Genomic DNA, 13072 nt, shown 5'->3' on the forward strand with positions numbered 1-13072 from the left:
TCATTTTCATAGAGGCTGTTTAATCAGGAGGTAACAAAATATAAACAATAAACAGAATATTTCTTCTGACATTAAATTTCTCTGATAAATTATTTCACGTACAAGCTTTACTTCATCCAAAAATGCGTTCATATAAAATTTGACTTCACAGATACGACTTTGAAACTCAACACTGTCATACCAACAGTAAAAGTGCTCAGCACAGCAGCTTGAATTATAACATTTTGTAAAAAATCGCATGTTCTTCAGTGGGTCACCCTCTCAATATGACAAGATCCACAGTTTGGTTCCACAAAGCACAAAGTGGTTGACATTCAGTTGAAACGGTCAGTGAAACAATAAGTCTAGTTTGAAACATCGCAGGTTGGTTTGAAATCAGGATAGGTTTTTTGTTTTGTTTTATGCATAGGACATCCTGCCAAGGTAGTTGGCCGGGACGTATCCCCGCTGGCCATCAACCTCCGCCAGCCACCATTCCTTATTCCCGCCCAGGTCGTTGAACTGCAAAATGCGGACATGCTGGTACTCCTGCAACGTTAGCTCCTGGTCACAACGGGCTTGAAATGCATATACAGCGTAGTACTGTGAAAAGAAACAGGAAGCATCTTGTCACACCGGTGTTTAAATAGACTACAATGTTACGTAGCTCTCATTGTCCCAATCACCTTTATTATTCCAATTTAACTACCGGTAATCTTATCCAGAAAAACGTATGGTCACCCTCAATGTGGGAATTATACCAATAGGTGGCACTGTTTGCTCAATACCTGCACCAGCACAGCTGCTGTTTGCTCGCTCCTCCCTGACATCTCCCGCCAGAGTTTAAACTGTGTCACGCAAGTTGGATGTTTCTACGCGTACCTGCTGAGCGTCGCTGTCAAATGCAGCCTCCTGGTCGTCCGGTGTGTCCAGTTCGCCCTGAAGGCCTGAAAGGTTGGAGCCGCTGTCCGTGGTGTTGAGGCTGAAGCTCCTCAGGCTGCTGCTCCCACTGCCCGATACGAAAAGGCTCAGGTCGTCAAAGTCCTCGTCGGCCATGGCGGGCGGCAGCTGCTGTTGTTGTTGTTGCTGCTGCTGTTTAGCCAGCTGGCCTCCCCTCTGCGAGTCCCTCAGAGGGTTGTACTGCTTCAAGAACGTGGAGTACACGTAACCCTGCTCACCTAAATTGAAAGACGTTGGAAGATTGTGACTACCGGTACATGAAGAGTTTAGAACAACGAGCTGACATTTTTTCTGGAGTGTGGGGGAACAGGCGTTCTGTTGTAGCGATAAGCTAAGAAGTTTGCTCACTCCAGGTACTGAAACGAACGTCAAGAATAAGATCCTGCGAGACAAGCAAATTCAGCCCCAACTTGTGGGGATTCTTCTCAGCCCAGGGGGAAACACAAGTCTGTCGTTGTTCTTTTCTTTTTGTATGGAGCACTCACCAAAAAAAAAACAAGAATGTGTTGTTTGAGAGAACATGAAAGTCTTAGAGCACAATACATTTTGTCCTTGTTTTGTAATTGTTAGCATCTGAAGAGGCTTTTTATTCAAGTAACACTGCTGCCAAGGCAAATTGGTTTGTTGTCGAGCGTTATAAGGGAGCGGGTCCCCAGAGGAAAGAATAAAGGCAGCGGCAAATGTCCCAAGAGCACCTGGGCCTCACTCGTCTTTCTCAAAGTTTTTTTTTTTCTGCCAAATTCAGGTCAGTCTGCAGAGAAGTGTGTGCTCAATGGTCAGCAGAGGTTGTTAAATAAATCCTAGGATTAGGCTGGCCCTGTTTTTGGATGGCTTTTTGGGTTGTCTTGCCTTCCTTATGACTTGTGACTTGATGCGCAGACGTGAGCGCAAACTTGCCTCCGGTATGAACCAGCCAGCGGCTGCTGCTGCCCATCGGGTCTGTGTCCTCCAGCAAGGCCACCAGTTCCCCCTCCAGCAGGCTGAGGTCCTCCTTCTGGCAGCCGTTGCACTTCCTCTTGAGCTGGTAAAGACGACTTGGGGGAAATTCGGCCAGCAGTCGGGCACGTTGCTCTTCTGTCTGATGTTCCACCTCCGGCGTCTGGAAGGTAACAGGTGCTGTTCGTTATGTATGTAGAACGTGAGCTGATAAGCTGTGCAGAGCTGCGGGTGGATGGAGTTCTTCTTTGAAACATTCCAGCAGAAAGCTTTTAAAGTGTAAATGGCCGAGACCTGATGGAGCGTAGAATTGCCCCAGTTAATCACCACCTGGAGGTGTCTTTTGTGTTCGTCTTTATCACTTGGAATTTTCCACCAAACTGTGAAACTCTTTGAGGAAAACGAGTGACTTTGAACTTGACATCGAGACAGACGATCTTGACACTGAACTGATGAAGCCTCTCGACCGCCAGGAATGGTTAAGCACTGTTGCCTTCTACTTTAAAAACAAAAAACGTTTCCAGTTTCAATGTAGGTCAGCTCCTAGCTTTTTCTCCGCTTGCTCTGCCACAGTCCTCCAAAACATAAATGATAAGTTTGTCCAACACTTTCAATTGTATTTCATGTTGATGACACTCACTAAATTATCTCCAAACGCAATGTTGGGGTTAATTGAAGACTCTAAATTGGCCTCACTGTGTAAAAAAAAAGTATATTAGGTTCACCGACGACTCCGAGAAGGCTCCACCATGCGCAAGATAAGCAGCATGGAAATTGGCGGAAGCGTTGCAATCCAACCTCAGGACGGGACTATCGACATGCAAATGATTCCCGCGACCGCTTATCTTACCGCTATTTTCTTGTCCCGTTGCCTCTCGAAGCTGACTTTCCGCTCCATTAGTTTCTGTGCATTCTCCTTGACAAATGCCAGATTGTTCAGCTCATCCATGATGCTGTTCTGCACCTCAGCGATGTTAGACAACGGAGCCTGTGCAAATATGTTGCAATTAGCATTTTGATGTAGGAAACATGCTTTGAGAAGGTATTGCTATTGTGCGTTTGCTGCTCACCGGTAATTGCTGCACGGAGGGAACTCCCAACAATATTTCCTCCATCAGGCCTCGGAGCAAAGCCACAACATAAACTGCACAGTTGGTGAGGATGGCATAGGAAGCCACGTTGAACCGCTGCAACTCCTCCACGAGTAATGCGTTGAGAGCCTCGTAGTCCCTCCTGGCAGGACCGGGCGGGTCAACCGATACCAGGCACGGGGTGGAGGAAGAGGTAGACGATGACGAGGATGAGGGGGAGAACGACGAGCGCTCCAGACGGCTGCAGTAATCCAGCAGTTTGTCGTAACGTTTCTGGATGAGCTTTTGAGGCGCAGTGAACATGCCCTGAAGAGATGTGAGCGGGGCGAGGACCAGACGCTCCATGTTGTCTTTCTGTGAGAAGACCACGTTGGAGGTTTGAGTGCCAATGCTTTAATGCTCCTACTTTTGGAGTTACAGAAGGCAAACTTCAAAACTGCTGAGCTGCTACCCCAATGAGCTAAGAAGACGTTAGCATGTTGACGAGCTTTAGCTGACATAACAGACTTCACCTATTAAATCAATGAGCCTCAGGGAAAGGGTGGCTTTCATTTTTATTTTATTTTTGTATTTCCGCGGAAGTTGGAGGTTGAGTGCTAATGTCTTTAATGTTCCTCCTTTTGGAGTCACAGAAGGCAAACTTCAAAACCGCTGAGCTGCTACCACTCTGAGCTAAGAAGATGTTAGCATGTTGGCTAGCTTTGGCTGACATAACAGACTTCATCTATTAAATCAATGAGCCTCTGGAAAGGGATGGCTTTCTGTTTTTTTTTTTTTTTTTGGTGTTTCTTTTTGTATTTCCGCGGACCAAATTAAATCCTTTCATAGAAAAGAAGAGACATAATCTCTTCGATGGGAAGCCGCATTGGATTGGAGTCTTTCTCCACTCAAATCCTGAAACCTGCCAACTTTCTGAAATGACTTAACCTGGTTAGACTTTTTCAAGAAGTCAATTTTCTGTGACGCTATGCCATTTTTTTTTTTTGGACTGACTCACATAGTGCTCATAGGGGTTGTCACTGTTTTTGTGCGATGAACCGTTTGACTCCTTGATTATGCTCTCCATTCCATGGACATTGTTAACTGCGACGGATACCATCTCCTGAAATTAGAAACAACCATAAAATCATGAGGAAATAAAGAAACAACAAGGCATACATTTTGTACTTTTACGACTGTTCACCAACCTGAGTGTACTGCAAGTAACTTTGGACATTCTTAACCAGCTGCCTGACAGCTTTCTCCAGGCTCCTGAACAGCTTCTCCTCTCTGTCAAACACTTCATCCCTCACCTGCAGGCGAAAATAAAAGCAAAGACTTTCAGATGCCGCGAAGAATCCAAAATAGTAGGCTTTTTTTTTTCCCATATATATGGTGATGTTTGCTTTTCTTACCTGTGGTTCAACTCCAGTGAGGATCTTCAGGTACCCAGCAAACCTGTCGCCTTTCTTCCGAATGGAGTGGATGTTGAACTTGTGAAGTTTCCGCAGAGTTCCTTCATCCTCCGAGTTTTTGTACTTCATCACTGAAAATCCAAATGGTAACAGAAGAGCGTCGAGAATGGAGAAGATCACTTTGCAGCATATTGTAGCGCGTCCGGTCGGCGTCATCAAACTCACCGATGTCCTTGCGTCTCTTGAACTCATTGATGTTGATGTTGATGATCTTTGTAGCGGTGAAGGCCTCCTGCAGCGGTCGGGAATCGGGATGGTCTTCGGGCGTGGCCTGCCACAGCTCGCCAAGCAGCAGCGGGTACTTCATGATCCTCTGGACTGGCTTGATGAGGAGCGAGCCCATGTCCAGCAGGTGGGGCTTCCCTCTGTGATGCAGCGCAATCACCAAAAAAAAAGAAACAAAATAAAGGTGGGCCCCAAAAAATGTCTGATATTTCAACCGTAACATTTTGGGGATACTCACTCTTGGTCGTAGAGTTTCCTGCAATTTAAAAGGAGACACAAGATTTGAATATTAGATGACATTTGTATTGTTCATTTCATAACTCACTGGAACCTCAAAGGTTGAACGCCCGTGAGAACGTTCAATTCTACGTTTGTCCATACTGTTTTAGGCTTCAGTATACCTCACGGGACATCAACAAGATATCTTTTTTTTTTTTTTTTTAAGCAGAAGTCAACAGCCAATTTCTCAGGACCATAATGATTCTTTTGCAACCCTAACACTCTAAACGTTTTGATTGATATTGCATTTGTGAAATATGAGTTATGCAGTGAAATCCACCTGTTTTTGTCCATTTCAGGAGGCGGCGGCCACTGACTGCCAAGTAAAAATTACATCAGTTGCTCACGGCTCAGGTAAACAACCAAACGTGGCCCAGTGTCAGAAAACAGGTTCGTTACTAAAAGAGGGCGGCATGCCTCAAGTGGCCGAGTGTTTGTTGCCCAACCCAGAGGTTGTGGGTTCAATCCCCATCCCTTGTGACCATGTTGAAGTGTCCTTGAGCAAGATATTGAACCCACAGTTACTCCTGATGCCGTGTCATCATAAGGTGAATTAGAAGTCAGTGTTAAGTGCTTTGAGTACCTTGTCAGTGCAAAACAAGTAAAAGCCCATTTAACAACAATAATGTCAAAGATCTTTTTTAACGCTCCTGGAGACCGTTTTGAATTGGGTGAAACAAAAATGTCAAAATGGTTTTCGAACACAAACACCACATAGGTCCTCCAGCATCCTGGTTTGTTCAAGCTTAGAGGTTGGACTTTATCAGGAAGTTGCAATGAGAAATGAATATCATGAGGAAGTAACACTTACTTCATTGCTAATACACACGTAGTGAAATGTTGCTTTATTCCTTCCTCTTTTTCGTAGGATTCCAGCACCATGTTGGCATCATCGTGATGGTAACAGTAAATCTTGTAGACGTCCTCTAAAGCTGCCTTTGCTTGGATGAATACCTCTCCTTTATATTAAGCAAACACATTTTCCAAAATGGTATGAGCTCGAAATGGTCAGCATTCAGATATCGAGAAATAGGGGGCGGGAAGTGACTATTACCTATAATGACCGCCTCAGGATCTGAGTCAGACATGGCTTCCTCGAGTCTGTTGAGGAGCGCAGCTGATACCCCGCACACCGTCTCCATGTTGGTGAACAGACGATCCACATCGATTACCTAACGCAACACAGTGGATGGAATATTAGCTACCTCTGCAGTTTTATGAGCTCCAAGACAAGAAAGCTCGATCAAAAATTCTAACCTTCTTGTTGTCTGCGGCCAGCCTTCTTAATTTTGAAAACCTAAATTTGACCATCCGGGAGTAACGTTGTTGGTCTCAAAAACTTTCTGACATGTAGTTAAGTACATTTCAAATAGCTGGAATCTTCAGACTCCACTTTGAGACATCTATTCTTTCATTCTGATTTGTCAGTCATAAAACCAGTTACGGATCTTGACAGACAACTCAGAATTAAATTCCGCAAATTCATTGTCAATATCGGTAATGACATACCCCCATTCACAGGAATGGCTAAAAGCATTGTGATTTGTCCTCTGTGAAATAACGTTTCAGATTATGATGAAATGATTTGAAGGCTTTCCATATTTTGTGGGCACAGTGACTAAAATCCTCCAAAAACGCACCTGTATGTTTCTCAGCGGCTGCACCACCTCTCGGATGCACAACTCCAGGTCAGTGAGGTAGTCTTTTTCAGTCTGCATCAACTCTTGGATGACTTTTGATCTGCGGTTCATTTTTCTCGAACGAACCTCCTCTGGGTCTAGTGCTGGTGAAGCAGGGCTGGACAAGTCGTGCGGTGTCATTTTTTCTGCAGAACGACACTTATTATTAGTGAGGGCACCTTGGTAGAATTGCGGTTAGTGCGTTTTTCCGCACGGATGAGAGGTTCCGAGTTAGAATCTCGGATGCGCGTCCCCCCTGTATTTGAGTGTGTCGTCTCTGGCTGCAAAAAAAAACCAAGCATGTTAGGCTCATTGAAGACCCTCCAAAATGCCCATTCTTGTGATGTCATAGTCAGATCATAGTTTGAAGACCTCCCTGGGCCGCAGAAGTAATGGTGACCTTGTTTTGCAATGATTTCGGACCTCCCAACACATACATGACTACAATCGACTGCCGTTTGTTTCCCATGAGGGAAGCCATTAACGTGCAGATCCATCAGGAAAGGGCATTTCTTGGGGGACGGGGGGGGGGGATTCTTAGCTGCCTGCACTATTTCAAGGTGAACTAATTATCCTGACTGGAGGGCCACGAGGCCTCGTTTAATATGCCAGTCAGGCTCACTGCGCTCTTTTCTTTTTACGGCTCACACCGCCGAGTCAGTCTGCGGCGGCCGTGTGCTTCATTTCAGGCAAGGGAGAATCTGCCTCGCCGCTGAATCGATGCCACACACGGTTTCCTGCTGGAGGCGGAATTGAGGGCAAGGGGAAGGCTGCAGGGGGGGGAATGGGGGTGGGGTGCTCGTGTCAGGTTACGGAACGAATTGCACCGCTGATGTAATGCGCCGGCGTGATCGGGCATTTCATCTGCTTGGCGACCATTAATAAGCTCACACCTTTGCAAGGACACACACACACACACACACACATACACTGTGGCTGCATCTCACACACATATGCAAGCACACACACGAAACTATTTGACTGCAGTCCACATTAAGAAATAGTAATTTTACATCAAATCATGTGTGCCAAAATTATGGGCACCCCTGATGTGAAGACTTGTGTACAAACCCCTTTTGCCTCCCCCAAAAAAGAGCACCTAATCATCTACAATGTTTCACAAGATGGGAAAATACAGAAAGCGGGATCGTCAACCATTACTCCCCACGCAATTTCTCTAAATCATCCAGCAACCTGGGTCCTTTTCTTTGCACTCTCCTCTTGAGCCCCACTCCATAGGTTTTCAATGGGGTTAGGGTCTGGGGACAGTGATGGCCGTGGGAGGAGCTTGATTCTGTGCTGGGTGAACCATTTCGACAATTTTCAGTATGAGGGGTTTATAACACATCTTCACCAGGAGTGTCAATAATTACGGAGGCCACTGTATATTGTTCAGTATTGTTGTAAAACAGAGTATGCGTGCCAGCTCATCCTTCCATCACAAAACCATCCATCCATTTTCTACCGCCTATGTGTCGCATGAGCAACAACTTTACCAGGGAGGCCCAGACTTCTCTCTTCCCAACCACTTCTTCCAGCTCCTCCAGGGAGATCCCAAGGCGTTCCCAGACCAGTTGGGAGACACAGTCCCTCCAGCATGCCCTGGGTCGGCCCCAGGGCCTCCTACCGGTGGGGCATGCCTGGAACACCTCTCCGGGGAGGCGTCCGGGTCACTTCTTAGGCTGATGTAGTGCGAACAAAAATCCCTTTGTCTACGGCAGTACGCTCTCCCATCAAAAATCTCACATCAAACTTTTTGGCAACTTGGCATCAACCTGTGCCCAAGATGCATTACACTATATTGCAAACCGTTTAATATGGTCGATTACAACGGCTGCAGATCACATCCAAACTTTTTTGTCCATTTTTTTTTTGTTTGTTTGTTTGTTTTTGTGGTTCTCAGAGCAGAAGTTCCCATGAAAGTGGATCCAGGGCTTTTCACTGCCTGGGCCCATTGAAAAGGATCCAGGAGGCAAGAATACAAGGCTTAGTGTAACCTGTATCACCATAGAGAAAAATGACATGTCTGACTGTCTCTTCCTTCCTACACATGCTTAATGGGATCTGATCATTGCTGAAAAATCTGTGAGATAAGCATGTATATACTAGATGGGGGCTTTTTTTTATGCGAATCTTTGATTACTGTGAGATTGGACTCGGAGTTGGGGGAGATTTAAATGTGCAAATGCATTTTTGGAATATTATATTTCATCACATATTTGCTATACACACACACACATATTTGTATGTGTGTGTGTGTATGTGTAAAAAAAAAGCATTTCTAACAGCATAAAGAACTACTTAATACAATGAACATGAAGTTGACTGGAAAATCCCAATTTTGAGGTGTCAAATGGGAAATGTCTCAAAGGCGCCTTATGGTCATATTGACTCTGTTGGGTGTGAATGAAAATAATAAAAAGGTCAAAATATGTTCATCTGTTGAGTGCATTTTAGGTTCATCTTGAAATTTCATCCGAAAGCCGAATATCCCAAAAGTTTGGCGGGCGGTTTATAGCGTAACAGACCGAACGTTTACAGTTGTTGGCCGCAGCTATTTTCAAAGCAGATCTGGAGGGAAAATGACTTTTAACACGCCGCACTCCCTCCCAAGATAATTGCTGAAGATATTTTTATTTTATTTTTTTATTATATCTGACATTTCGGCTTTTGCCGACTTTGAACGCAAGGAAGGAGAAATCCTCCAATTTTCCAATTTAACCTAATTGACACTTTCGTGTCTATCAGGTTTTAGTAGGAATGCATTAGTAGTATTTGTAGTGCCAGTATTGTACCGAGCGCATAGTTACACACATTGAGGTCACGTTGCACGGGTCGACCAACCTGTCCGGCGGGCAGGTGACAACATTTCGAGTTGCGAGCAGGCGAGCTCACGTGTTTCCTCTTTCTGGTGAAGTCATCGCTCTGTCAATATTTGCAATGGTAATCTCCCTGTAAATATGTAATACGCTTTGTCGGCATGTGTGTGCGGGTCACAGACAAAACAGGGGCGGGTGGCAGCTTTTACTGAAAACAACAACGAGTTGCCATCGTGCAGGTTTGTCGGGGCCAAACTGAAATTGCCAAAAGGAACTGGAGAGGAGTCAAGTGACGTGTAAACAGCCGCCGAAAAGTTGAGTGCGTGTGTATACCGAATGTGTGTGAAAGCTGACTTTATCGCTCGACTAGCGAATGTGGGAAGTAAGCTAGTTGGAGATAAAAGGGTCAACACGCAGGACAAGTGTTGCAGGAAATCCAACATAGTTTTTGACTATAGCGGTGATGTCACTCATTTGGCCTGAAGTGCCACATTCCCGACCTTTGACTGCCGTAGACGGGCCGTCTGGGAACATGTGTGTATGCGTAAAAACACCGCGTCAGCATAATGAGCTTGTTCTACAGCTCAACTCAAATCATCAGAGTTGACTCGAGTCCGATGTAAGATATCGATTTTAGGACTAGGGACTCGACTTTGACTTAACATCTGGTGTGTACATTTGAAAATATCTACATGAGCTGTTTATTTTATTTTTTTAAAGACTGTGTGTGTGTGTGTGTGTGTGTGTGTGTGTGTATGTGCGTGCGTGCGTGCGTGTGTGTGTGTGTGTGTGTGTGTGTGGAGTGTGCGACATGGCAACCCAGGCAGTTTCCTCAGATGCGGATTGCAGAGACCAACCCATGAGTCATCAATGTCACTCGTAATATTCATTCATTATGATTTTGACAAAATCGTGAAAAGGGAGAATGGCACCAAACGTTACTTTGACGTCTAACTTCATCAATTTACGATAAAAACCCACAAAGACAGAAGCTACGCTAACTTCACTGTTAAGGTCACCGATATCTGGTCAAACATTAACTTCATGTTAATCTTGTGACTAATTGAGAAGAAAATCAAATAAAAAGCCAATACAGTGACTGGTTTGGGAGAATTTCAAAATAATGTAAAAATGTCTTAGTAAGGCGAACTTATGCAAGTACATTTACTGAGCGCAAATGTGCGAATCTATGGCAAGCTTGGATGAATTATGACTTGCTTAACCCAAATAATGACTTGACTTGACTTGCTTGAAATTTAGCGGGCGGGCGGGTGGGGGGGGGACGCCTTCACATGACATGCGTACTTTTGGCTGCCGTAACTTCGGGCCTTGTTTGAAACTTGAAGGTTTAAAAACTCAAACTCATTTATGACTTACTGCCACCTCTGAAAATCGCCAAAAAGCAGCCAAAGTCAAAGTGCAGCGCTTGTTTACCAGCTGGCGTGTGCCACACTTATCTGCACAGTTTGCATATGTGGATCTCGTCCCCGTGAGAGTATCTCCTATTCATCGGAACATAACAGGTGCAGAGTATCCACGGCTATGTTTGAACCCTCTGATGTCAAACCAGTTGTCATCTCAAAAAGTTTTTGCAAGCCGATGTGTTTGCGCATTGGATGGAGCGTGTGTGGATTGTTGCCATAGTTGTGTGACCCACTCTGGGGATGTCATTAGCCACCTTACCTTTAAGTTTAGCGCTGTACTCCGTCTTGTCGGACTGACTGCGCCTCACCAGCGTCCCCAGGTTGATGTCACCTTTGCAGGTCTCGTCGGCCACGATGCTGTCCGTCTTCCTCCTCTCCAGGTAGCGCAGGAACACCGGTCGGTTCCTGCGCTTGATCACCTTCTCCTTGTTCTTCTCCACGCCGCCGGCCTCCTTGGCATCCATGGTGAGCTTCCCGTGGTGGCTCGTCCGGTAAAGGAAGGCAGCCCTGGGAGCGGGAACAGGTGCACTCTTTCCCCTGTGTGCTGGTTACCTGCTCCGCACAGGTAACAAGGCTCCACCCCACCCCTAGTCCACCTGACATGAGAGCTGGTGTGAACACGCCTCTCCTCTGCTGTGGGATGTGACTTTGCTTGCATGGGAAAACTTTTGCAAGCTAGAAACCTGAGAGAGAATGTCGGTGCGTGCTCCCTCGTGACCCTGCTTGTAATTAAAAAAAATAATAATTAAATGGACTGACGAACTTAAGTAATTGAATTAATAAAAATGGAAAATAATGATTTTTCAATTTAGATCGTTTCACTCCCATGATGTGTCACAAAAAAGTTGGGAATTTAATACTCAACTTTAATGTTTCAAATTGTGTATATTTCCCAACTATGTAGTGACTGAGTAAAAAAATAAACGGATATGGAAATATTTTTGTAAAAGAATTGTAACTGCCATTATGGTAATGACATGGTGCTTATGTAATTAAAATACCATTAAAAAATCAGTTGGTTAGATTGATGCAAGTGTGTGTTTAATTCTAATGATCAATTATCATTACTTATATGCAGGATTACTGATATTCAGTATTAGTCGGACTATTACATGTATTATCCATAATAAAATGAGCTATTCATTTCAAATGTCCAGAGTAATTAAGTGTGTATTATTAAATATAAAATGAATATACAGTATGTATATATATATATATATATATACATACTGTATATATATACAGTATATTCATTTTGTTACTTTTATTTTAGAAATTTTACATGTAAGTATGAATGATAAAATTTTTTTTTTTTTAATGTGTGTTTACGCTTTCACCAAATTATACTATTTATTACATACAGTATTATTATTTAATAGAATAGAAAAAGCCAGGTCACAAGCAGCTGAAGTTTGAATAGATTTTTCATTGACAAAAAATAAATTAAAAAAAGTGATGCATGAAATGTAAGTCAGGTCCAGCAGGTTCCTTGGCAGCACAATGAATGGATGCATTTACTCCCAGTTGAAAGCGTGTGTAATGTGAGTGCCCCAGTTTCTCTCCCGTGACATGAAATGCACTCACTGGGCAGGCATGGGTATCATAAATACATGGCAGGAAATAGTGAGGATGTCACATGAGTGGACCTTCTGTGAGTACAACAGCACTCTGAATCCTGTTGAGATTCAGGCAAACACACAATGTCAGCAAGCTCATATGTTTGGTCCCTGAGGGGTTTCTTGTCACATCATCTCTCTCAAAGTGCGGCTTTCCTAGAAGACCTAAGTCCAATGTTTTCAATGAATAACTTTATTGTACACATTCAGTCATTGGGCATTTTGGGAGATGATGGATTGCCATGACCTTCGGATTGAACGTGTGTACCGATCGAGTGAATCAGGTTGTAACAAGCACAGAATTCATGTCAATGTGTTTGTGGTGAAATCACAGCTCTGTGGCAACGGAATCAAAAACAACCATGCACTTTTGGATTTCAATAACCCACTCACTCAGTCTGCAGATGACATCGTTTGTTTGAATTGTGCACTGCGGACATACGAAGATAAAAGATGAAGGAGGCCAAGGACCGATTGTTTGTTCATTGCGCGGTGCGTGTGGACTTTGAGCTGATCATGCAGTGTAAACATTAAAGTCATAAGACTGTCAAGAGGGACGTGTTTTGCACAATTCTTGGAAACTCACGATTTGGCATGCAAAACGGCGTGG

The 13072-nt window shown here is 44.2% G+C and overlaps 1 protein-coding gene across 1 annotated transcript; it reads right to left on the reverse strand.

Annotated features, from left to right (window-relative positions):
* arhgef38 (Rho guanine nucleotide exchange factor (GEF) 38) lies at positions 1 to 11450 on the reverse strand. Its single transcript, XM_086119991.1, has 14 exons — positions 11106 to 11450; positions 6565 to 6749; positions 5979 to 6096; positions 5736 to 5883; positions 4884 to 4901; positions 4586 to 4785; positions 4361 to 4491; positions 4154 to 4258; positions 3964 to 4068; positions 2946 to 3320; positions 2726 to 2863; positions 1837 to 2038; positions 862 to 1157; positions 1 to 582 (listed from the first exon to the last, which is right to left on the reverse strand). The coding sequence occupies exons 1-14, from the start codon at positions 11308 to 11310 to the stop codon at positions 400 to 402; spliced, it is 2409 nt and encodes an 802-aa protein (XP_085976117.1). The 5' UTR covers positions 11311 to 11450; the 3' UTR covers positions 1 to 399.
* Between the last annotated feature and the right edge of the window lie 1622 nt (positions 11451 to 13072).

This window comes from Hippocampus guttulatus, chromosome 9 (assembly GCF_054856545.1).
Source record: "Hippocampus guttulatus isolate MCC_2025c chromosome 9, RoL_Hgut_1.0, whole genome shotgun sequence".
Classification (NCBI taxonomy): domain Eukaryota; kingdom Metazoa; phylum Chordata; class Actinopteri; order Syngnathiformes; family Syngnathidae; genus Hippocampus; species Hippocampus guttulatus.